The sequence below is a fragment of the Equus quagga genome, chromosome 1 (genome assembly GCF_021613505.1).
Source record: "Equus quagga isolate Etosha38 chromosome 1, UCLA_HA_Equagga_1.0, whole genome shotgun sequence".
NCBI classification, from domain to species: Eukaryota; Metazoa; Chordata; class Mammalia; order Perissodactyla; family Equidae; genus Equus; species Equus quagga.
The window spans coordinates 169,388,381-169,413,572 of record NC_060267.1 but is presented as its reverse complement, the minus strand read 5'-3'; the positions used below and the strand labels follow the sequence as shown (position 1 = coordinate 169,413,572).

Below are 25,192 nucleotides of genomic sequence, written 5' to 3'. Positions count from 1 at the left end.
ATGGAAGGCCTGGGATATAACGCAGGTCTTAAAGTGATGCTGTAAAAATGTGCCTATTGAAACGGAAAAATACTCACATTGTAAAATTAGGCAAAAGAGCAGGCTGCATAACTGCAGGTACGGTATAATCTTGCTTTTGTAAAAAACAAAAATCAAATCAAAACAAAAAACAATAATTATACACACGCATAGAAAAGATCTTGGAAGGATATATACTGTGGAGTTAATGGCGGCTACCTCTGGGCAGGTAGAAACATGAATACTCTTTAGGTTCTTCTTGCTGTTTGTTTGTATGTTTATTTTCTACAATAATTATGCATTGATTTTATATTAAACAGTTAAAGCACTTAAACAACAAAGGAAATAATTTCGAGTTCCGGGATTTTCAGGCGTTTTTGCCTCTGCTTTCAAAAATATCAGGTTCATTTCAACTGATTATTCTTGCTTTTTTTCACTTTGTAAATGGGTCAGAAAGTGAATATTTTCAATCAGTTCATATTTTTACAAATTCTATACACAGTATACGGGACATGAGATGGGGCATGAGATAATATAATAAACTGAAGTCATTAGAGATAATCAAGGTGTATTATTCCTTCTATTCAATGCAGCAGAAAAACAAATAAGCATACAAACCATACCAAGATTATCAGTAAATAAAAAAACAGTGAATAGGAACACTCACTTTTGAATATGTTGCACCACTGATAAATTTTTATCTCTGCCCAACTGCTGTCAATCAGTTGTCAATCATCTGCTACCCTCTCAGGAGGGCTTTCTAGTCCCATTTTCCCCACAAGGAAATGTAGGCACAGGAAGTGGAGTCACTTGCCTGAGGGCACACAGCTAGTAATGATAGGGCTGGGAATGAATCACGGGGGTCCGATTTTCAGTTTTGAATACCTTGAAGTCCACCCAGGCTTCTGTGGGATCGCCATGGTAAGCTCAGCCTGGAGAACAGTCCTTGGAGCTGTTTGATAACTTCATGGCAGGAAACAGGCATATGGACCGAAACCAAGTAAGCCATGAGGATGAGCAGCTGGGCATCGTTCCCATCAGCCTGGCTCATCAACCAGCACCCTTTTCCAGCTCCTCCCAGGCAGCCACATTGAGGGGCCTGTCAGAGTCCCCACTCACTGCAGAGGCAAGTGGGATTACCCATGGAATGGACCCACGAGCTCTTTCTCGGTTGCCTAAAAGATAAGCCAGGTGGGGCCAGCAGGAGGGTTAGCGTCTAAGTTCCTCTAGGGGCCCCTCTAAATCTTCCAGGGCAGGGCAGCTCATGTTCTCCTAAACTGCTGGCATCTCTGCTCAAATTGTTAGATGTCAGAGCCCAAAATACTAATTTTCCCCACTGACAAGATTACTCTCCCATATGCCATAACAGGAAGGAGCACTGGAGTTAAGGCCTTTTTGCGGGGGCAGCTCTGTGGTGTGACCAGCTGACCCAAGCACCCCTGGCAGAGCTTCAAGAGACTGGGGCCCCCATGCATGTGCTGAATCTTCTGCTTCTGAGTTCTAGACTGAATGCTACTTAGCTACTTTCCCCTTGTCTCCTCGGCATGCCACCTCATGGGAATTTTTGGAAGACTCTCCTAACATTTGCTTTTGTATTTCCTCTGTTTGTTTGGTGTTCTGACTTTCTAAGAAGACATCAAAGAGCCACTGATGCCTCCTCCCTGCAGGTGAGCCAGGAGCGCAGATCTACAGGCTATGTTGGTGATGATGTGGCAATGTGATTAGGGGCACACACCTTGGAGGCCTGGGTTCAAATCCTAGCTCCATTTCTTATTAGCTCCAGAACCCTGGGAGAGTCCCTTGACTTCTTGAAACTGCACATATGGGGTTGTTAAAAAGATTAAATGACACAATGAGGTGAAGCATGTTGAACATCACATAGGTGAGTAGTAGAAAGAATCTCTGCATCCCATGGAGACTGTCATTTCCGCCAGGTCTATTACAGCAGATGTCTTCTCTGCAAAGAGGGCTGCTGTTCTGCTGCTGGTCATGTGGAAGTCCAAGAAGATAGTGTTTGAAAAGCACCGAGCACATAGTGGGGACTCAGTTAATGCCACATCCCTATTTCTCACCTTTCAAGGTAGAGCATGGAAACCCCATCTCAAGCTCACATTTACAAAATGGGACTTTATTCCATTTTCTATTTCTTCTAGATAATTTTGTTGTTATTGCTTGAGTTGATACTCTGAATGCACATATGAAAAAAGAAAGCCTTTACCCTCCACTCCAAAGGAAAATATCCCCAGGTCATTAATTGATGCGTGGGTAGCCCTTATTTACTCTAGTCTTTCACTGAAGTGCTATGCCTTTGGAGAATTTTATTCTATTTTTAAGGATCTGAGTGTTGTCCAAATTTTCTGAGTACATATAACTTATAATCAAATTAAAATATTATTTCAAAAAAAGAATTGTGGTCCTCTAATGGGGCTTTGGGATCATTCTCTGTCACACTTGCCTTGCTAGCAGGTGTGGAAAACAGGGAGGAGAGATGGAGAAACACCTTCAGTCTGTCCGTCTGATGGCTCAAAACACCAGTGACCATGTTTGAATTGTGTGGAAAGATATGGCCCAAGGCTGGGGGCCTTTGGTGTTCTACTGAGCAGAGTTGAAAACTGGAGTGAGTCCTGGGCCCCTTTCCTTGGTCCGTCACAGGATGAGATAAATGGATGTTGAAAAGATTTGAGATTAGAAGGAGATCAGATGGTATTTCCAGAGAGCAGGTGAGAGTGAGGGTGCAGGCTGTGGGAGAGCTAGTCTTGGCAACTGTCCCAGAGCAGACTGCGGGCTTGCTTTCAACAGTCTGCAGCAACTCTTTGGGCCATCCCAAAGGCCCTGGGGCGTAAGGGGGCAGGGACTGGGTCAATGAGGGGCTGGTTTTGCTCACTTGTACCCAGAGATGGCAGGTGTGGAGTTTGGGTGTGGACCAGGTGCAGGTGGTCTGACCCAGGTGCCTCAGGCTCCTGGTGAGGTACTGGAGCTCTGCTGGAAATTCAGCAGGGCCCCTCCTCCTGCCCTCACATCCTCAGCGGGGGGGCTCCTGGCTGTCCCCAGACATTCATTTCCCATTAGCGAGTTGGGCAGCGGGCGGTGCCTACTCGACCTTCCATGCAGGAGAGTGAAGTAGAGCTCTGAGTGGCGGAGGAACCAGGGCAGAGGGGGTTAAGTTGAGCTCTGATGTTTCAATAAAACCGCGGCTCCTCTCCACAGACACTGCCACTCTCATTATCTCTGTCAATCAGATCCAAGCGGCAGAACTTCCAAGTTCTCTCTCTGGCTGACAAACTCTCTGTACATGTTCAAAGACCTTCCTGGGCTCCGGAAGCCCAATTACCAGCACTCTGACTTGCCTCTGCAATTCTCTTTCTTAAAGCCTTTCAATTGTCATCTGTAAAATTCTTGACTGCCACTACCTCAGTGGTTTCTGATGAGTTGGGCTGTGGCTGGAGCAGCTCAGAGCCCCTCCTGGCTCTCTCCCAGGCCAGGTGATAAGAAGCCTTCTGAATGGCATCAAGTCACCCCCTATCCTCCACAGAGAGCAGAATTTCACTTAGGACAATGCTTAGGGGCTTTATTTTGGAGAAATACAGCAAAACTAGAATAAACTGCTACTTCGCAGATGTTCTTATCCCTCTGAGGCCCAGCTCAAGCATCAAATATCTGGCAAGACTTCCTTACCTCTCCCATCCGAATGTTCCCGCGGCCCTGTGATCGTGTCACTGGACTGTAAACCCCCCAAGAATAGAACTGGCAAGCACAACGCTTAGTCACAGTTAGCATACAATGAGTGTTTGTAGCATGAACGATTTGGGAATTCTGGAAGTCTAATATCAGAAATTCCATTTGTTTTCAGCATAGGTGAATGCATTTCCTGAGAATAGCTTGAATGTCAAATCTTGCCTGTCAGAGAGTTTCATAATCCATTCTATGTGTGCTGAATTGTTCTTAATCAGATTAAAGTCTCTGGGCAGGACAAAATGGGTCTGCTTTTTCTGACTAATATTTATTACTCATCTGGCTAACGGTATGGACGGAACCAAGGTGCAGTTCATTTCATGAAAGCAGCCTCGGCATCAATTCTGACACTTACTGATTCGACATGCCACAGGAGCAGAGGCGAGGCGTGGAGAATCACAGATAATGGGGGACCTAGACGCCACACTTGGTTGGCATCAGGACCTGGTGAAGGATGCAGCTATTTCACCCACTCTGGGCTGAAGCCACTCTGCTCATGGCAGCACAGGGCATTGTCACAGCAGCACCCCAACTGCTCTTTCCAGTCTCACTGGGCAATGTCTCTGCGTTCCCAGATTCGCACCTTTCTCAGTCTTTTGAGCAACTGCCATGGCTCTAAATCTTCAGCTGCAGAGAGGGCTGGCCAAGGGCCGATTCCTCAAGTTTGCCGGTGCCTCAGAGCCCACCCAAGCCTGCAGGTGCTTAGCACGGCTGGTTTTCTGATGGAACCAGATCTGGACTGGGGACACCCCTGCCTCTTCTTGCTTGTCAGTTGGGAAAGATAAGAACTGCTCCCCAGGGTGATGCGAAGAGCTGGCAGAGAGCAGAGGTATGAGAGCTTTGCATACTGTCAGCCTCTCAGCTCCAAGTGGGGAGGTCTGTATTCAAAAAACAAAGGAGGAGTGATCCTGGGGAACAAGCCAGGGTCCCAGGCAGTATGGAAATCCAGGTAGGACTTTCCCTTGGGGCCTTATCAAAACAGATCATCTTCAAGACGCTTCCCACCTTTGGGTATTTATGGACCAAAGGACCCCATCTGGAACACCCCCAAAAGACATTTCCAGTTAAAGCATTTCAGATGACCCTTCTCTTTCCTTTCTTGCCCTTGTCTCTTGAGGGGCAGCCTGGAGGATGTTGATGACCTCCAGTCAGACAGGGTCCTGTTCCTGTGGCCCATCTGAATGTGACCAGCTTTGGGAAACTTGCTCAGCTCCTCCTTCACTGAGAAGTGACACAGGATCCCAGAAGGGTGGATTCTCAGGAAAGAGGGGCCCTTTACAATTCCTTTCTTTAAAGCCGACAGGTGTGAGTCCCAGACAAAAACTGCACCTGGCTCCACGCAGCACATCTGTCAGAGGCAGAGCAGGTCTGGAAGCCAGGCCCGGCCTCAGAGCCCGGCGCCTTCCCCGCTGTCACACGTGGTGAAGGAGAACACAGCTGGGCACTCTGAAGCAGGGCAGAATTCCTGCTTAATTCTGGGCCTGATCTATTCATGGTCCGCAGCCACTCAGAACCAGCTCACCGTCCCCTGACTTGGCCTGGGCACCTTTACAGGCTTTGGGGTAATTGGGACTGTCATATCTCCATGCTGGGCTCTTTGATTAGTTCAAACATTGATGCCAAGGGGGTCCCTGTATCCCCTGCTCTGGTCCCCTCAAGGTCAGGTTATGAGGCCCTGGGCTGAAAACAGGAGGGTTTGGGATGCCACTCCTGTGGGATCCCTTGGGCAGGGGTTTGTGACAACCAGGTATTGCCAACACTCACATCTTGGTTGGACATATCCCAGTAGGGTCTCTCTCCAAATGACATGACTTCCCACATGACGATCCCGTAGCTCCAGACATCGCTGGCAGACGTGAACTTGCGGTAGGCGATAGCCTCCGGAGCTGTCCATCTCACGGGGATCTTCCCTCCCTGGAAGAAGGAGAACTGGTCAGCCCCACCATCAGGTGAAAGTAAGCTGGACACAGGCATCCTTCACTGGCCCACTCCCACGTCTGGTGAATCAGGACAGCCAGGACAGTCTGTGACCCCAGGCCGGCCTCCGTTCCTGCACCTGAGTGGCTCAGGAAGGATCTGCGTGGCCTGTGAGGGTTTCATGCCGTGTGTGGGCACACCCACACACGTCAGGCGGCAGCTGGTTCTGATGCTCCATTTGCCCCCAATTCCCTACATGCTGATTCTAATGTCACTGTCGGGTGAGAGGAGGGAGTGGAACCGTTGTAAATGCACTACATGAGACCGGCTCCCTGAGCTGTGAGGTGTAAGTTGCTGCTGTCTTTGTCCCCCAACATTGTAAAAGTCACAACATTTGGGTCAGGAGGAAGCAAAATCAACAAAAAAGGAAGAAAGTGATGAGCCATACTTCATGGAGGACCTCCTCCTACAGGGTCACACCGTGCTGCCCCTTGGCCCCATTTTCCTTGTGCTCCATCCCTGGGTGGAGATATTCCTCACTCCGCCACTTGTGGTCAGGCCTGGGCTGCATGGGGTTCAAGGGGCCCAGGGCTGAGGTCTCTGTAGACGCTGGTCGTCCTCCCTGCCCTTCTGTGGAGGTCGACATCCCGAGGCTGGAGATACACTTTTCTAAAGGGCCCTTCTTAGGGTAGTTTCTCCTTCTGCCCTCCAGCCTCCCACTGGAAGCTTCCAACTTGGCTCTCTGCTTGTCCCTCAGCTTGTCTGCCAGACCTTGGCCTGTTCTGTTCACCTAAGGGATCGATATCCAGCCAAGCAGTCATTCGCCCCATCAACAAATAGGCAATGAGCACCACTTTGGGCCAGGCCCTTTCTGGGGAGCTGGTGCCCCAGAGATGAGCCAGCCAGGGGCCCTGCCTTCAAGCTGTGCAGGCTACTGGAGAGGCAGACAAGAAAGCAGAGATTTCAAATCTATTGTTAAAATGGAAAGTGATGAGGGTGAGGCTGAGGGGGACACAGGGTGTTCTGAGAAGCAGGGAAGACTCCCTAACACAGGCGGGGTCAGGGAAGGTGGCCAGGCGCAGTCGGAGGGGCAGTTTCCCGGAGCCTCTGGTTGAGTGTGGATACCAGTACTGCCCCTTTCTACCTGTGTGACCTGAGCAAGTTACCTAACCTCTCTGTGCTTCAGTTTCTCATCTGCAAAATGGGAGTAATGACTGAACCTACATAGTCAGGTTGTCGTGAGAATTAAGCAGCTTACTGTCCATATAGCGCCTGGGACAGGGCCTGGCATAGGGGGTAAGTGCTGCACATGCGTTAACTATTATTCACTCTGCTTAGTCCTAGAGGACGAGTAGGAGTGAATCAGGCAAAGTGACAAGAGGAGGGAAGGCCAGGCAGAGAGGAGCATGCGCAGACGCCGGGGTAGGTGAGAGGATGGTGCTGCCTGTCATCCAGGACGGCTGAGGCAGGGATGCTGCAGGGGGAGGTGAGGGGAGGGAGCAGAGAGCAGGGCACACTCTGTAGGACACTGACACAGCTTACAGGGGTAAAAGGGGGCCCTCACACGGCCGCCCTCCAGAGCTCATCATTCTTTAGAACAAATACAATCCTCTTTTTCAGTTCCTCATGTCAAATGCCAGGCGTTCGCTCCCACAGCCCTTTCACAATGCCTGGACTCTGCCTCCTAATCCACTAAACCTCAGCTCCCTCACGCCCTCCTCACCTGCCTTGAGCCTCTGCTGAAGGAGGCTATTTTTATACTGACCGTCCTCACGATCTCTTCAAATCACCAGAGATATGTGCTGGACTTCAGCAAAAATACCTTAAAAATGTGTAAGCGGTTAGTCTGAGAGCAAGTGAGAGAAAAGGAGCACGCCACAAGCGTATTCTGATCCGGTTTCCTACCCAGGCCTGGGAGGAATAAAGGCATCTGGCCCTGACCTCCCCCAGCACACATCCAGCTTTCCGCAAAGAAGACAGTCCTGATTTCCCCGGGGAGGGTGGCAGGCTTTTGTGGTGGGAGATGTCCTCGGCTCAAATGCCAGCAACGTTGACAAATGCCTGGAGGGCAGGCTTGGGCTGTGGCTGCGACAGGATGCTCTGTTCTCACTGTCACCCAGAACATGAATGAATTTACTGGTTTTACCCACATGGTACCCATGGCTGGGAAGAGAGGTGGAAAATTCATCCAGCAAACCAGGAGTTGTCAAATACCTGGAGGTCAGTGTCTAATGGCTCAGGGACTCCATGTTGTGTGTCCCCACTAGGGGAGAGGGTGTGGTCTGGAGAGGGCCTGGGGCTCCCTCAGAGGAGGGGGGTTGCTTTCTGGAAATATCTAGGATAAGTGAGGTAGAGAGGTGGAGTTTAATTAGTGTGATCTGTGTGTGTGTGTGAGAGAGAGAGAGAGACAGAGAGAGAGAGGCAGAGGGAGGGAGGGAATGAGACTGTGTGAATGAGAACTTATCAATATGTGAGTGAGTGTGTGAGAGAGTGGGAGACAGAGAGAATTTGGCCGTGTAGGTCTGTGAGTAAAAGAGCGTTGGGGCTTATCTTTGGTGTGTATGTTTGTGTCAGAGAAGGGGGGAGGGGAGATGGAAGTGTGGTCCTTCTGAATTTCAAAGAGGCGATTTGGGAGTCTGAAGGTGTCCTCTCTGCCAAGTCTGGAGCAGACCCCAGGGGCTTCCAGTGACAGCTGCTGAGCTGCTCCCTCCTGCATGTAAAGTGGCAGTGCCAGGCCCACTGGCGAGGCGCCTCAGCCCTCCTGCCACCTTGCGCTGTTGGGCCTCACTGAACACAGAGTTTGGCCTGTCACCGCCACCCCCATCCCAGCAGGTGGCAGAGGCTTCGAGAAGAGCCACCCTGGACAGGCAGGTGACAGCTTGTCACGACCGGCTCTCCCACTCAGCCAAGAGAGCAGGAGATGCTGACCTCTGAGGCAGAACAAAAGGGAGGCCAAAGTCAGGGGAGCAGATGGACGGGCGCTTTCCTCCTGGGAATTTTAAACTTTCCTCCCAGCTTTTCAAACATCGCATCATCAGCGTTGCCTTCGGATGCTCAGAAGTAATTATGGGGACGATTATTTAACTTGTCTTCAATTATGTGAAAGGAAATCTGTTAATTTAGAGGATGATGACCAGCCCCATGTGTGGTGTTGCAGCAGGCAGGGTTTCCACTAGTGAGTAGGGTCCTCCTGCCAGGGAAGAGAAGTCTGGACCAGAAGTCCCAAAGCCAAGGCATTCATGTGACTACAGAGTACTGTAAGAGTTCCTGGCTCTTGCCAGAGCAGGCATGAGGAAGGGCACAGAGGAGTGGTTGGCTGTGTTGGATTGGAAGGAACATGACAGAACAGGAATTCTCACGGGGGTGAAGAACAGATGAGGCCCAGGAAAAGAATCTGCATCCAGGTGGGCAAAGAGGGGCTGACACTGAGCTTGAAGAGACACTGTCCCCAGCACAGAGTTTCCCTATGGCACCAGACGACTGCTTCCCCAGGGATACTGGGGGCTCAGGTCTGCATTCTGCAGGGACCAGGACTCCCCAGAGTTGCCACAGAGGGTCACTGTTGGGGCATGGGCGGGGTGGGGAGAAGAGGAGAGGCGGGGGAGGCACCTCACCACATCAGGGCTCTGAGCTCCCTAAACGACTTCATACGCCGACCTTGAATTGTTGTGTTGTCAAGAAATTCTTGCAAAGTTTGAAATCTACTGCCTCAGAATAATCATGCCCTGACTTAGGTATAAGACTCATTATAAAGATTGTGTGTGTGTGTAATTCAATAAAGTAAGAGAATATATCTGGCAGCGAATTAATTCTAACACCAGCATCTTCAGGGTCACCTGCTGATAACCCACAACCACATCTGCCAGCAGGTATGAGGCCAACATGTGGAAAGTCTGTACAGGGGTGCTTTAGTCCCTTAGCCTCAGCCAGGATACAACAATATGTTTGCAGCACCCACTCTGCCCAGCATTCTGCTGGGGACAGGACAACAATGAGACTCAGCCCCACTTTCACAGAGCAATGGATGCCTCCAGTGCCACCTAGCCAGCTCACTGTCTTACCCCAGTGAGATTAGATAAGCACAGCTCATAGCTTTGGTTCTAGAACTCCCCCAATTGTGGAGTTTTCCAGGCCAAAGTCTGAGCATAGGACTGATTTTCCTTGCTAGTTACCAATCCTAGAGATGGCCATAAGGGTAACACTTCTGTGTGTCTGGGCATTGTTATAGAACTTTTCTCTGCCATCTTGTGTGAGACAAGTCTCAGTGGGGATATAACATGAATCTAGATACTCATGAACACTGAGTATGGTGATCATGGACTCGTTCATCAAATATTGGAATCATGCTGCATGAGGAATCCCCTTGAAGTGATAGGTTTGTGACCAAGAGCATCATGCAATGGCTCTGAATGTCATAATGCCCACTCACTAATAGGTTTATAATATATAAAACATATTGGGGTTGCTGTGAAGATCTGACATGATATATATATCTAAACCACCCAGTATATTATCGTTGCCATTAAATAAGTATTTTTTGAGAGTTATCTGTTGGATTGTGTCCTCCAAAAGACATGTTCAAGTTCTAATCTCCTGTACTAATGAGTATGACCTTATTTGGAAATTTGGTCTTTGAAGATATAATCAGATAAGAGAAGGTCCTAGTGGATTAGGGTGGGTCCTAAGTCCAATGACTGATGTCCATGTAGGAAGGCCATGTGAAGACACAGAGACACATAGGAGAGAAGAACATATGAAGACAGAGGCAGAGATTGGAAAGATGCACAGACAAGCCGAGGATTGCCAACAACAGATTCTTCCTAGAGCCTTAGGAGGAAGCATGAGCCAGACAAAACATTGATTTTGGATTTCTAGCCTCCAGAACTGTAAGAGAATAAATTCCCCTGTTTAAAGTCACTCAGTTTGTGGTACTTTGGTAAAGCAGCCCTAGGAAACTAACACATTGAGTGTACACAATTTTATCAGGCACTATTTTAAAAATACTGCTGTTAAATTCCCAGGTGGCAGGTCCACCGTGGGCTGTAATTAGGAGGCAGTGGGATTTGGGAGTGAGAGATTCCTCTAACATTCAGACTGAAGCCCAGCAGATAAACCCAGGGCCCTCTGTATTCCTCAGCGCTGTTGCTCAGACCCAGGCCAGCCTAGCCCTTGAAGGACTGTGCTGCCCAGCAATGCGAGTGCCGTGCAGTGACGATTACAAGGGCCAGCACCATCACACTTTCACTGATGAACTGAAGACCACAGGCAGAAGGCGGCTCTGATGAGGATGCTGGAGCCACCACCAATACTCCTCTTCACTGGAGAGCCCTGACATGCCTGAGGGAGAACCCACCCTTACACTTCCAGCTGAGTCCCAGAGAGGGTAGACACTCCAGGTCTAGGTAGCTCCATCTTAATCGACAACACTGGCTGGAAGGTAATGTTAATACCCCTCTTCTCGGTACCCCGGAAAGCCTAGCCTGGTGTTCTCAAGCTTTGCTGCCCATTGGAATCACCCTAGGAAGTTGTGGCTTTATTATTTTTTTAATGCCAACGGGCATTCTACTTTATTCAGAATCTCTAGGAGTGGCGCCCAAGCATTGGTAGGTTTAACATGCTTCAGGTGATTCTAATATGCAACCACTGGCCTGGAGCAGTGGTTCTTAAATTTGAGTGTGCATCAGAATCTCCTGGAAAGTCTGTTAAAACACACATCTCAGGGCCCTGACCCAGACTTTCAAATTTACTAGTTCTGGGATAGGATTTGAGAATTTACACTTCTAACAAATTTCTAGGGTGGTTCCTACACTTTGAGAACCATTGGTATAGATCAACCCTGCATAAGTCATGGATTGCATGAGGTCTCATTTTAAATACCAGCTCTGGTCACTGTTAGTGGCTGGGTTGAGAAGGATTCTGAGGGCTCATCTAGGCTCAGCAAGGAAGAGTACCATGACTGATGAGCCATGTCTGTGATGGGTGAGGGAATGGGTGGCCGTACATATGGCCACCATACTGCACTAAATGTCAAAAGATCTTAAAATGATGGGGCGACAAAAGGCAGCAAGATGGCTTCGCCAAAGTTTCCATCAAGTATATCTGTGGCCTAAGGAAAATGAAGGGCAAATCGAGGTGAAGTTCACATTGCATAGAAAGTGTCTTTCTGCGGTGGAAGGTTGGACACTCCCCTTGGAGCAATGACCATCCTGACCGTGTGGTTGCCCAGCCTTGGCCGAGGCATCTGCCGAGAGAGGGTCTCTGTGCAGCCCTTTGCAGACAGTTCAGGCACAGATGGTCCTGCCCTCAGGCTGCATCCATGGGACATGTTCCTGTTCCCCAGTCACTGTCCCTGGCCTGAACCAAGAGGTCTAACGTGGTTCTAAGTGTTAAATTAAGAAGGTATTTTTGAATAAATGTCTCTTTTTAAAAGCACTCTGAAAGTACACTGAGCCGTTTTCTCCAACCTCATCAACAAAGTGATTTTTTTCAGATAAGACCTGTATCAGCCAAGAAGGAAAAGAACTTTCTGCCTAAAAGGTTATCTTTCTCTGAGTGTTACCAGCTTCTAACAGCCAGTGGAAATGGCTTCAGGCTGCTAAATTGCAACTGAGTCCATATAATAAAGAGGCTGTTCCTACTTCCCCAGGATGCCAGGAATTTGCATGAAAACAGTCTCTCCATCTTCTGAGAGAGTTCATCTGGCCCTGCTGCTTCTTTCTTTCCAGAAGCCACAATCTTGACGGTGACACTGTAATTTATTACCACGCTAAGGATTATGATGCAACATACAGAGAATTAGAACTTTAGGTGGGAAACAGGCTGCAGGAACAGGTGAGCTTCTGGGGAGGATGGTCTTATTTGTCATGCAAATAGCACACGTAACAGAGAGAAGACAACCCGAAAAGACACACTGCGTTGTCTGCAGACAAAACTGTTTCTAAATAGAATGTTTTTCAAAGCTTTTCTTGAAGCATTAGCTGCTCCTCCAGAATGAATGACACAATGTATTTCATACGAGTAATAAAATATGTGATTTGAATAACTACAAACGGCGAGATTTACAGTCAGTAGGGTCCTCGCTGCCTCTCCCCTGAGCTTTGCGAGCGCTGAAACCCTTCTGCGAGATGCTGCAAAAGGTAATTGCGGCCCAAACATCATTTTCCAGCAGCTAGAGAAAGGCCTATTTGGACATAAATTAACTAAAAATATGCAGATAATAGTGTGTGTTTCCTGTGGGAAGAACAGAATGGCCGCTTGGTGATGTTTCCCAGATGGAAAAAAAAATCCTGTTCAACCAAACAGACGTTGTTTCTCTGTACTACACAGTCAGGGCAAACAGCTGTCTTTTCCTACCCACCCCCCAGATAGCCCCCGATGGCTGAGATGTGGGCATCATTATTATTATTTTTATCACCCAGCACTTCTTGAGTTTATAATTCAAAAGAAACAGTGGAGAGATAAGGGCTAAATAATTCACTGGCTGCCTTCATTCATTTGAAAGTAGGCGGTGGGTACCCTCTCTGGGCCAGGCCAGGGTCAGCAGAGGGAAAGGGAACAGTACCGCTTCTGCCCTGAGGAGGGCACCAGCCAGGCACTCCTGCAGCCGTGAGCAGATCAACCAGGCGCAGGCTTAGTCTCTCCTGGTACCATCCCCCAGGCTTGGGCCTTGTTCTCAGTGCCCCTGGGAAGTCTCTCTGGAGAGAGTGGTTGGATTAACTGGTCCTGTGGGCTTTAGATTCTCTGCATGTGCCTTCCCAGATGGTGGACTACTGGTAACCGAGGGAGGGAGCCAGTACCTACCAAGGACCTGGTGAGCAAGGATGTGTCTACCCAGCTGATGAGTCAAAAATTCCCCCTGCCTCTGAGCTGGAGCCTCAGGGCCCTTTGGATGACAAGGTGGCAGGGAGGACCAGGGAGCAGGGGATGGGCAGGGTTGAGGAGGAGGCTAGCCAGTCACCCTGCTGTCTACCCTCAGCTTCCTGGGCCATGTCCAGTGTGTATGGGTTGCTTCTCTGTCCTTGGCAAGAATTGTGCTTTTTCCTGGAGCCCCTCATCCCCACTGCTTCTCTGCTGCCTACCCCCAGCCCCAGGCCCACCCTAACACACCACAATTCTCCTCTCCTTTTTCAGCCAGTCCATTTGCCGTGCCAGGGACACCTAGGCTCCCCCACGAGTCCCCATGTCTCCGTGGCTCCTGTCTCTGTCAACAGGCTGTGATGGCCCTCCTGCCTTTGCCCCATGTGTCACCGCCTGACCTCAGGCACCGGCACTATTCTGTGGTTCCATTCCCGCTCCTGTGCCCGGGACCCTGGGGCTTCCTGCACTCTGAGGCACGGCTGCACCACCCACCGCAACCGGCTGCCAGGGGCTCCCACAGGAGCAGCGAGGTGCAGGGTGGATGCGCTGTCTGCAGACGGGGACTGGCCTCTGTGCAGCCATCTTGGAGACCTCTGTCCAGCTCTGTGGGAGGCCCATGGGGTTTACTCCATTGTCCTTGCTGAGTCCACTAGGGCCTTCCATTTTTTTCCCTTCTCTTCATGCAATGTGAGCATCTGACAGACTGTCCACGGCACCCCGTTTTACTCTGTATACCAGGTACACTCCTTATTCGCAGTGTGATTTTCGGTGCCTTACCCATGCCCACCAGCCACGCGTCTAGTCTCCCTCCCTGCCCCCCCAAGAGCTATTTTAAAATAATCAGTCATGTTAAGTAGCATAAGCTCTCGCGGCCTCCTGAACTGCACTGCCTTCTTGGCACGGCTTCTCCCTCCAACAATCCCGGCTGTTATAACCAAGTCACTTAACCACTCTGTCTTACCATCTCCACCTGCCAATATGGATAATAATGCTTAATTATCTCAGAGGGTCGTACGAGGAGCTGTTAGCTACTGCCTGCGGAGCGCGAGCTGTGCGGGTGAGGCTGCGCCACCTGCCTCCCTGCGTGAGCCCGTTCTCAGGGCCCCTGTCCTCCTCTGGTGGTGGTGAGGGATGGCTAGGGAGAGGCAGGGCCAGCCCCAAAGGCCATTCAGGGAGGCCAGCTTCCTCCTGGGTACCTTCCCCATCAGTTATGTGTCTCGGCAAGTAGAGGAGGGCGCTGTGAGTCCACACCTGATGAAAGGCACAAGGGGCACCTGAAACCCATCCGTCCTCCAGTTCCACATCTCATGCTGCCTTTTCTTCAGAGTGGATAACAAGAAAGAAGAAGGAAAGATAAATGGAGATAAATGTCCCTGTGTATGGAGGGCAGGTGGTATCTGTTCTCTCCCAAAGAGAAAAAAAAAGGATTGGCTTCTGTTTTATTTTCAGAGCATGGAGCCCCAAACTCGCCTCCAAGGATGCCATCCCACCTGTGCTGTCATCACCCTGAGACTGTCCAAGTCCCAGTGAGCTTCGGGATACAAAAGATCGTGTGAGTCTACCACATTTTTGATGTTTGGGGAACATCTGTTGAGAGAGAAGAATATTAAGGTGTTCCTCAAAGTGAAGTGGGAAAAGACATTTCTTGCTTTCTTTTAAAATAAAACATTAATGAGCAGAGTGCATAGGCTGGGAATAAGTTGAGGACTGATGGTCCCCTTCGTGACGGAGGGATGGACCATGGGGAAGTCTCCCAAACTGTGGCAGGAGTATAAATTGGTAAAAGGTTTTGGGAAATGAACTTTTTCTATCAAAATTTAAAATATGCAATTCTGAACATCACCATGAGGGGCAGAGGAACATCATGTGCCTCCAGATGTGATCTCTGAGAAGGCCACACTGTCATTTGTGCAATGCATAATGCATAACCCGAGTCTAATCATGAAGAGATAGAAGACAAACCCCAAATGAAGAAGATTCTATTAAAAAAAATAGGGACGATATTCTTTCAAAATGTCAATATCATAAACAACAAAGAAAGGGTGTGAAAATGTTCCAGATTAAAAAACACTAAACTGACATGACAATGAAATGCAATATCTGATCTTAGACTGGATTCTGTAACAGAAGCAAAAAGTGCTGAAAAGGACATTTTTGGGTCAATTAACAAAATTAGGGTACAGACAGTACATTAGATCAAAGTATTTTATCCATGTTAAATTGCTGAAGTTGGTAACTGTACTATAGCTTTGTAAGAGAATATCCCTATTCTCAGGAAATAAGGAAGTGCACTCTCGGTTTGTGGGGATAAAGAGCCATGATGTATGCAGCGTATTCCAAGTGTTTAGAAAAAAACATTTTAGAGATGGGAAGCAGGCAAATAATAAAGAAATGGGGTAAAATGATAACAATAGGTGAAGAATCTGGGCAGAGGTCATATGTATATGGGTGTTGTTTGTATTGTTCTTATTTTTGGAACTTTTCTTAAGTTTGAAATTATTAAAAAAAAATTTAATGTGCAAATTCTTTGACCCAACAATTTCTCTTCTTGAAATTTATTTTGCAGAAATATCTATACAAGTGTGCAGAGATATCTATAGGAGAATATTCATGGAAGCATTGTTTGAAATAATACAACATCAGAAGCCACCTAGATGGTCATCCCAAAGGAGCTTGTTAAATGGTTTCTACAGTTCATTCATCCAAAGGATGCCTGAGAAAGAGCCTGAGAAACCTCCAGGGGCAGCAGCAAAAGATCTCCAAAGGTATGAAGTAAGGGACTAAGAGGGGAAAAGGTCATATTCATGATACATCGTGAACTAGCAAAGCAAGTCAAATAGATCAATATGTATAGTATGAAACCATTTTTGAGACCACAAAAAATATATAGATAAACACACACACAAACACACTCAAATTGGGAAGGAACACACCAAACTATTAATGATAGTGACTTCTGGGAATTGGGAAGAGGAAGACAGTTTCACTTTTTACTTTAAACACATTTTTATTTTTTGATATTTTTCAACATTGCTTTTATAAATAAAACTATAGTAACATTTTTTTAAATATGGCATTCAAGAACCTTCCTTAGGTCCCTTTCTTCAGATAGGCTGACCCTCCAAGTTGGATCAATAAGCCCCCTTCTCTCTGCCTGCCCTGGGATCAGTCCTCTCTCAGGTGTGGGGGGAGAGAGTGGGGAATTGTGATGGCCAAAGTCTGATGAAAGGGGCTGATGATAACAGCTACCTAAGAGCCACAGGGAAAGGGTCAAGTCCAGGGTTGGAAGAGTGGAAACTGAAGGGTGTCTTCTTCCCACTCTGAAGAACCCAGCTGCTTTGGGGACAGCCATTGCTCCCTGGGCACATGGGCTCCTGCTCCATTTTACACTGACCATTCTACTTGGTATCTCAGGTCTCCAGGGACATGTTTGTCACTCATTAATTAATTTCTTAATTCACTCCACAAGCATTTACTGAGCAGCATATGAAAGCTCAGGATACTGTGATAAAAGAAGAAGCCAGGCCAGCTGCTGGGAGAAAAGGATGCATGGCTGGGTAAGAACAGGAGGAGTGGGCACCGAAGAGCAACTGAGTGGTCTGGAGGAGGGCACTGAGGTGAAACCAGGTGGAGGTGGTAAAAGCAGCAGTAAGAACACAGTGGAGGCTGGACCATGGGCTGAGCTGCCTGTGGTTGTTCCCAATCTCTCATGCTTTTGGCCTCAGATTCCAGTGGCCAGCCTAGGCCTGTACTACAGAACCCTTGCGTGGAGTATCTGGGAGCCAGCTCGATTTAGACTTCAGCCATGCTGCTTGTATCTTACCTCTTCTTTCCTTGCTGACTGACCTCTCTATTTTCTTATCTATGTTACGATTTATAGTACATTTTCTCATTCCTTAGAAAACCAGATCCTGGAGTTCCTCTCACATTCCCAGACCTAAGTTCGCCCACCCTAGAGGGTCTAGACCCCTGCTCTTTACCTCCCTGCCTGTCCTTCTTGGGCCCATAGGAGCCCAGGGATGGGTTTGCCATATGATTGTCCCAAAGGCAGTTGAGTTCTTCACAGCAGGAAGAAGAGATCCCTCAGTTTCTACTCCTCCATCCCTGGACTTGACCCTTTCCCTGTTGCTCTTAGCGGCTGTTAACACAAGCCCCACTCACTAGACTTGGGGCCTTCCTAATCTTGCTACAGCCTTGAAGCTCTGCCTAGAACTGTGGGGCCTCCATTCCAGAATTTTCTGGAATCATGAGAGTCATGGTAGCACCTCCTGAGGAAGTCCAAAGACTTCCTGTTTTCAGAGGGTTCAAAACTCATTTTATCTGGGGCTGGTGAACTGTGAGCCCCACAAAACAATTCCCATTTCCTCCATAGCCATGGTCTACCAAGGCCTACGAACCCATATTCATGTTCTGTAGGAACCCAAAAGGCTCAGGAGGTAATCCTCAACCACAAGTCAAGAGAAGCCCAGGTAAGTTCCCAAGATCTGTGGCCTCTACACATGATAAGCAGACGCCTTCCCATCTGGCCTTGTTGATGCTGGAGGTCCTACAGCCTATAGGAACATTTTAGTATCTCCCAAGGTCTATAAGACTTTTACCTTTCTGGGCTATCCAGGGGTATTTTACCACCTGTGACAAATGATGGGTGAGATTAGGACAGGTGGAAAGTAGGGCATCCTCGCTCTGGAGCAGAGAAGGCATGTAGGCAGAGAAGCAAGAATTAAAGAGGCAACATATTTGTGGGGCAGAGAGGAGCTTGTCTACTTCTCCCCATCCTACTCTCCTCTCCCCTCAAGTAAATGACAGACTGTTTACATCAAAGGTGTGCGCAGAGTGTAGAGTGATGGAATAAGACCAGATCTGAAAAGCCGTAGCCTTACAGGGTTTGGCAACCGGGGAACAGATGAGAATCTTAATGTTTTGGCCAAAGGTTATTCCAAAACTTCTCAGGCAAAAATCACAGAGAATGTGATCTTCAGAATGTTATTAGGTTGAGTTTCCAAGCAGGACAAAGGAACATTTGATTGGATTATAGAACTACCATCCAAAATATCCCCTTGTCAATGACAAGTGCTAACACAGTGGCTAGAGGTGGAAAATATCATTTTGCAGCCATGATAATAAAGACTGTTTCAGATAAGAATCATCAACAGATGCTAAAACTAGCATGGAAATTTTGATGAAGAGCAGAATATTTGCATAGTCAGTCCTCCCACAAACTATTGATCAATTACAAGAGAAAAACATATGTAATATTTACTATATGTAACTATACATTGGAGAAATTGGACAAAATCTTGACCAGGTGATCAAAATGAATAGCACCAATGAGGGGCACATGGACATCATATGTCTTGAGATATGATACCCTAGGAAGGATGCAACATCACTTATGTGGGATATCACCAAGAATGGAGAACAGAAATCTAATTCTGAAGAATACCAGAAAAGCCCAAATTGAAGAATGTTCTACTAATGCAAAAAAAACGACTATATCCTTTAAAAAAAGTCAATGTAATAAAAGTCAAAGAAAGACACTGGAAATGTTCCAGATTGAGGGAAACTGAAGAGACGTGACAACTCACTGCAAGAGCTGACCCTAGACTGCAGGTCCTGGGAGGCATTCCCTTCTAGTAGAGATTGGTTTCCACAAAATTAAAATCTTTTGAAATTTTGTCCAAATAAAAAGTTTTAAAAAATCTTCTTTTGAATTGATTAGGTATCTAAAAGAATTCTCTGACAAACAATAGTGTTTCCTTTTGAAGTTGTTCTTACAGAGAAGTGATCAGGAGAGCCCCAAGCATTTCCGTCATGGCTTCAGATGTAGACAGTAAACCAAATGTAATACGGACAATACCCTAGCTTTGAAGCTCTAAAATGTAATTACATTTCCCTGTAATCTTCTTTAAAGACCAACATTGGCATGGTCTGTAGAGTCTCTCCTAGGCCTGGAAAAAGTATGACCACATAAAATGACCTATTATTGTGACACTTGATGGCCCATATTTTTCAAATACTGTACTTGGAGTGGCAAAACCTTTCTTGGAAAGGAAACCTTGTAAAAGCTCAATCTCTCAAACCCATCAAAGAGGAGCTGTGGTTGAAGCAGGATGGCAGCCTGGACCCAGCTGGGTCTCCCATCACACAAGAGGGGGCCCTGTCCCAACTCCTGTAAACTCTAGGACAAGAGAGAGAAGCACTGACCACATGCCAAAGGAGGCATCCTAGAGACTCACATACAAGGTTTTCTTTGGTTGACCTGTACGTTCTCACATAATTGTTTTAATTTTGATATTATTGAAAACTCTAAAAACTTTCCCTGTCTCAGATGTTAGGCCTATCGATGGTTCAATGACTTATTATGCCTAAGTGGAGCATATGCTTCCTGAAGGTGATTGAATAGACTCTAATTTCCCAATACAGGCATTTCTGCTATAACGTCGTACACAAATTTCTAAAAAACCTCATATTCTGAAAAATCCCACAATAAAATAACAGAGAGAGCCTATGGAAAAAAAATTACATTGGGAGAAGACCACTCAAAATGTAACAAAAACATAACAATCCTAGTAAAAATAGTAGTGCAGGTAAATGACAACCTAGTTTGTACCAGCGTATCAGCCAGTCAATCCTTTGCAGCCTAAATCCTGGATTTTGTGTTTCCTCTCAGGGGATGCAGGTCCTGGGGGGCATTCACATCTCATAGAGATAAGTTTCCTCAAAATTAAAAATCTGATCAGCAGTGTTGTCTCCAAATTAAAATTTAACACAAAGGAAGACGTTTGCACAGTTTCCTTATCTTTTTGCTCCGCTTCACCAGATAACAGAGTGGAAAACACAGTAGTTCTGGAAACCACGAAACCAGCCACTGTTTGCACTAAAGAAAGGCCTTTCTGTCAATGTCCAACTTTTTTCTTCAGGCCCTCTTATTATGCTGAGGCTGTCCCTTTAATTGTAAGAAAACTTACCCTGACTGCTTCAAGACACAAATCTCCTGGGAAAAGATCACATGAGAACCACAGCACTTCCACCTATCCTGACAACATTTCCCCATTTACTGATCATGTATTGAGTGGGTTTACACTGAAGAGACAGGCACTGTAACAGAGCAGGGTCCATCTCCACTCTCATTTTTACCAGGCACCTTAGAGGAGGCAAGAGCAAATGGACATTTATCAAGCATCCACTGGGCAACAGCTGCCCTGCTGGGTGCTTTACATATTCACGCAATTTTCACAATACGAAGAGGTAGGGTCTTATTCCTATTTTACAGATCACAAACTGAGGCTCCCGAAGTAAATACTTCATGGGTTACATACTGTGTTAGTGGCAGAACCATGGTGTAGATCTCTGTCTCACTGCCATCAACTTTGTGCTCTTTACATTTGTTAGATTTTTATATTAGAATCCCACCACTTGCATATTAACTGAAAGCAACGAGTCCCATTCGTTGCTAATTAGAATTTAGCATGCCCTGTATTGTTGGAACAGAGTTCTCCTCCAAAATCAGGTGAAAGTATTTTACCAAGATCCAGAATAATTTATTGTATTTCATCAGCTTTTATAGTAAGTTTTATTTTGTTACATTTTTATAGGACTTGGAAAGTTTATTAAAGCACTTTTGATACAGTATATTTTCCTTTGACCTTTACAATAATCATGTGATATAGGTCAAGTATAATATATTATTCCCATTCGACAGATAATGGAACAGAGTCTCAGAGAGGTAAAGTAACTTACTCCAAGTTAATAATTGGCAGAGCCAGGATTCAAACCATGGTTTTTGGCTCAAAATTCAGCCTTGTCTTAAAGCTGCTGAGACCACCTTCAGAATTACCTACTGTGAGGTCTTGTGCGTTGAACTTGTGTGTCTGTCATCAGACCTATTGGACCGCATTATGCTCCATGAGTTGAAATGTGATGAAAACATTGAAAAATAAAGCAAGAAAAAAAATGAGTTTAGGGTGTTTGTTACTGAAGATAATGACTACTGGTAGGAGAACAAGTATCAAAAGCCAAAACAAATAAACAACCAAAAAGTCTGAATAATAGGTTTTAAACTATGTGTCTTATTGACTTACTAAAATAATTATCTAATACTGAGAACTACTATAGAATACTGGTAACTATTTTAGGATAATAGAACCATAGCATGCGCGAAGGTAATTTGGGAGGAACATGAACTATCTTAAAGTGATACTAAGGGATCCGCCCCTTCCTCTGCCCAGACCTCTGCATCCCCTCACCCCGTACCCCCCTACCCCCTACCCCCAACTCTAGCATTTCCTTGCCAAACCTTTACCCTTTTAACTTCTCAGGGTAGAATGTCTAACTAAAAACCATTTCATACCATTTTACTGGTGATGTTGGTTTAAAAGCGCATGAATTCACACTGCTTGGCAATTTGGGCTGGGGTCGCCCTGGATTTCCTGCCATCTTCTGTGATCCCTGGACCAGGGAAATTCCTTTCCAAAGGAGAAGTTTTCAAAAATGGTGGGGGCTAAAGTCACGTCCCCATAGCTACTCCTGGCTGAGTCATAGCCAGAGTCCTAGGGAATGTGCCCAAAGCATTCACCTCTAACAGTCATGAAGTAAGAGAAAGTGCATGGACAACGCGGGTTCTTTGTCCCACCTGACATGGAGTAGGAAGATGTGAGGCTGCTGGGTCAGTCTGGGCACAACTGGGTTGTGGCTTTGCATTTTAATAGAAAATTCTCAGCCTATTCGTGAATAGAAGGTCAGCTTTGCTCTTGTCACCTGGGTCCCCTCCCCGCCCCTCTCCCCACTGCTTAGCTCCTTGGCCACAAGAGAATAAAGGAAGGAAGACCTGACAGGTCACTTTGAAAAGACAGTCATTGCTGACCAAGAAACAAAATATCCGCCTCCCACAAAGGAGAGAGCTAGCCATGAGGGGAGGCAAGCAGCTTGTAACTCACAAGCCGAATCTGCGAACTTTGAACTTTTCTTTACGCCTTTTGTTCTTTTTTCCTTTTTATCAAACACTCAGATGGCATGTAGTCTCTAAGTGAGCAATATTGGTGGAAGTCTACCTGGACCTTTTCACTGAGAATCTTGTCTTCCTGTTTCTTACTCTCTGGCTTTCTCACAGGGAAACGGTTTACTTGAATGCTTTTGTGGGAGGATTAAAATAAAATCTTCACCTCTGCAGCCTATTCCCCCTGCAGCTGGAGAATCTGCAGAGCTGCTGCAGCACTGGCCTTTGATCAGCTCTCCTCCTGCTCTTTCCCTTCCTCACTCAGCTCTCTCTCCTCCTCTCCCCCTTATTTTCCGACTCACTCTTTCCTGTTCCTCTGGATCTATAAACTGTGCTGGCAGAGAGTTTCTTGGCTGCCTTCAGATTTTCGAATTCAGCTTTCCCAGAGGAAGTGTAATATGGCCAGCCTCGACAGGGCTGGTTTTGAGCTGCTGGGGTCTTTAGAAAATCACTCTTGCTCCCGCGTGCTCTCAGAGGGCTGGATTGAAGGGCCTGGTTTCCCTTTCTTGGATAAACACCTTGCCTTCCAGAGATTCGCTGGACCCACAGGCCTCTTTTTGTGAGGAGGCTATGCCTTGTGACTGGTTCATGGGCCAACCCCGTGAGGTCCTGGAGGCCCTATTAGGCTGGGTGCATGGGACAAGCACCTCCACCCTCCGTAGAACTTCTCTAACAATGTATAGAACTCCTGCAGAACTAGAGGGGGATTTGCAAAGACTCCCAGAATCTCAAGGCTGGTCAGGGCTTCACAAACCTGAGCAGTCCCTTTTACTTAACCTCGTGTGCTCATCGCTCTTTGAAAGCAAAGCTCCTGCAAAGATGCACTGCCAGCCCAGTGAACTCAGCAAACCAGGATTAGAATGTTACTGGGTTTTTTTTTTTTTTTTACCTTCTTAAATCTCACGCAGTCAGGTTTCCCTGAGTCCTGGGTAAATTCCGGATGTGCATCCAAGACCTTCCATGTTGTTTCCCACCCTTCATCCTTTATAGTCTGACTGCCCACCCACTGCACACCAGTCCAGTGATGGTGGGGCAGTTGGTCTCTTAGGATTTGTATGAATTTGCTAGGGCTGCAGTAACACAGTACCATAAACTGGGTGGCTCAAGACAACAGAAACATATTGTCTCACAGTTCTGGAGGATGGAAGTCTGAAATCAAGGTGTTGGCAGGGCCATGCTCCCTCTGAAATTGCTAGGGGCAAGTCCCTCCTTGCTTCTTCCAGCTTCTGGTGTTTGCTGGTGATCCTTGATGTTCCTTGACTTGTAGACGCATCAATCCAATCCCTGCCTCTGTCATCACGTGGCCACCCTCTCCCAATGGGTGTCTGTCTAAATTTCCCCCTTCTTATGAGGACATTAGTGATTAGTTTTAGGGTCCACTCTTATCCAATATGATCTCATCTTAACTTGATTACATCAAATTAAAGACCCTATTTCCAAATAAGATCACATTTCACAGGTACAGGGCTTAGGACTTAGATAGAATCTTTCCTAGAGGGACACAATTCAACTGAAAACAGGGCCCTTCCAGGGCTAACACACCATGATTTTACTGGTCTGCATGCCCTCTGCCCAATACCAGCCAAATCAACCTGTTCTCTACCCAGTGGGCACAGCACGTACTTTCTGGCCTCTCCTGTTCTGATCAGACTGTTACCTTTGTCTAGAAAACCCTCATCCTCTGAGCCCTCTTAACCTTATCCATTTACCCATCCACCCATCCATTCATCCTAGAAATAGTCACTGAGGATCTTTCATGTACCCAGTTTTACCACTCAGTTCATATCTAACTCATCTGGAAATCTATTCCATCCCACACCCCTTTCTCACTTCAGCTGAAAACAATCTCTCTTTTCTCTAAGTTATGGCCCCAAACTTTTATTTATTAAGCACCCAATCAGTAAAATAAGCCTATTCCTTAGTGAATGATTTACAGATACTACTGCCAATCAACATATTAAATATAAATAAAGTTTAATTTCCTCCTCTAGCAGAGGTCCTTGCCTTTTACAGGAAATCAATGATCCTTGATTGATGGGTTCATTGACTTCTTGACTGACTCTCGTCAGGACCACAGCTGAGAAGGTGAAATCTGGCTGGCCACCCTCTACAAGGAGTGCTCCAACAGGGCCTGCACAGCTCCCCCTCGCTCTCTTCCAGGGCTCCCAGCGCAGTCCCTGAACACTGGCGTCTGGGGTCTTATTTCTGGTTCTTCCTTGCCTCCTATGCCCCTGGAGTTCATAGGTTGGAGCAAAGCTGCTGTGGGCCCAATGGGGCTGCTCACATGGTCCCTACGCCTTGATGCTGCCTCACCTCTGCCTGCCATTTCTCCCAACATCCCCTTTGGCTTTTTCTATTTTCATTTTTTTAAAGATTGGCACCTGAGCTAACATCTGTTGCCAATCTTTTTTTTCTTTTCTTCTTCTTCTTCTTCTTCTCCCCAAAGGCCCCCAGTACATAGTTGTATATTCTAGTTGTGAGTGCCTCTGATCGTGCTATGTGGGATGCTGCCTCAGCATGGCCTGATGGGTGGTGCCATGTCCGCACCCAGGATCTGAACCAGCGAAATCCTGGGCTGCCAAAGCCAAGTGTGTGAACTTAACCACTCGGCCACGGGGCCGGCCCCTCTTTGGCTTTTTCTGTGGGACAGCTGCTTCTCCCCGTCTTTACTTG

The 25,192-nt window shown here is 47.0% G+C and overlaps 1 protein-coding gene across 2 annotated transcripts in view; it reads right to left on the bottom strand.

Moving 5' to 3' along the window:
• EPHB1 (EPH receptor B1) overlaps positions 1–25,192 on the bottom strand; it is a 423,264-nt gene that overhangs the window by 7,982 nt on the left and 390,090 nt on the right. For both annotated transcript variants that reach the window (XM_046646736.1, XM_046646744.1), the window contains exon 13: positions 5,515–5,664. In XM_046646736.1, coding sequence (XP_046502692.1) covers positions 5,515–5,664 — 150 coding nt within the window. The remainder of the gene's footprint in view (positions 1–5,514; positions 5,665–25,192) is intronic.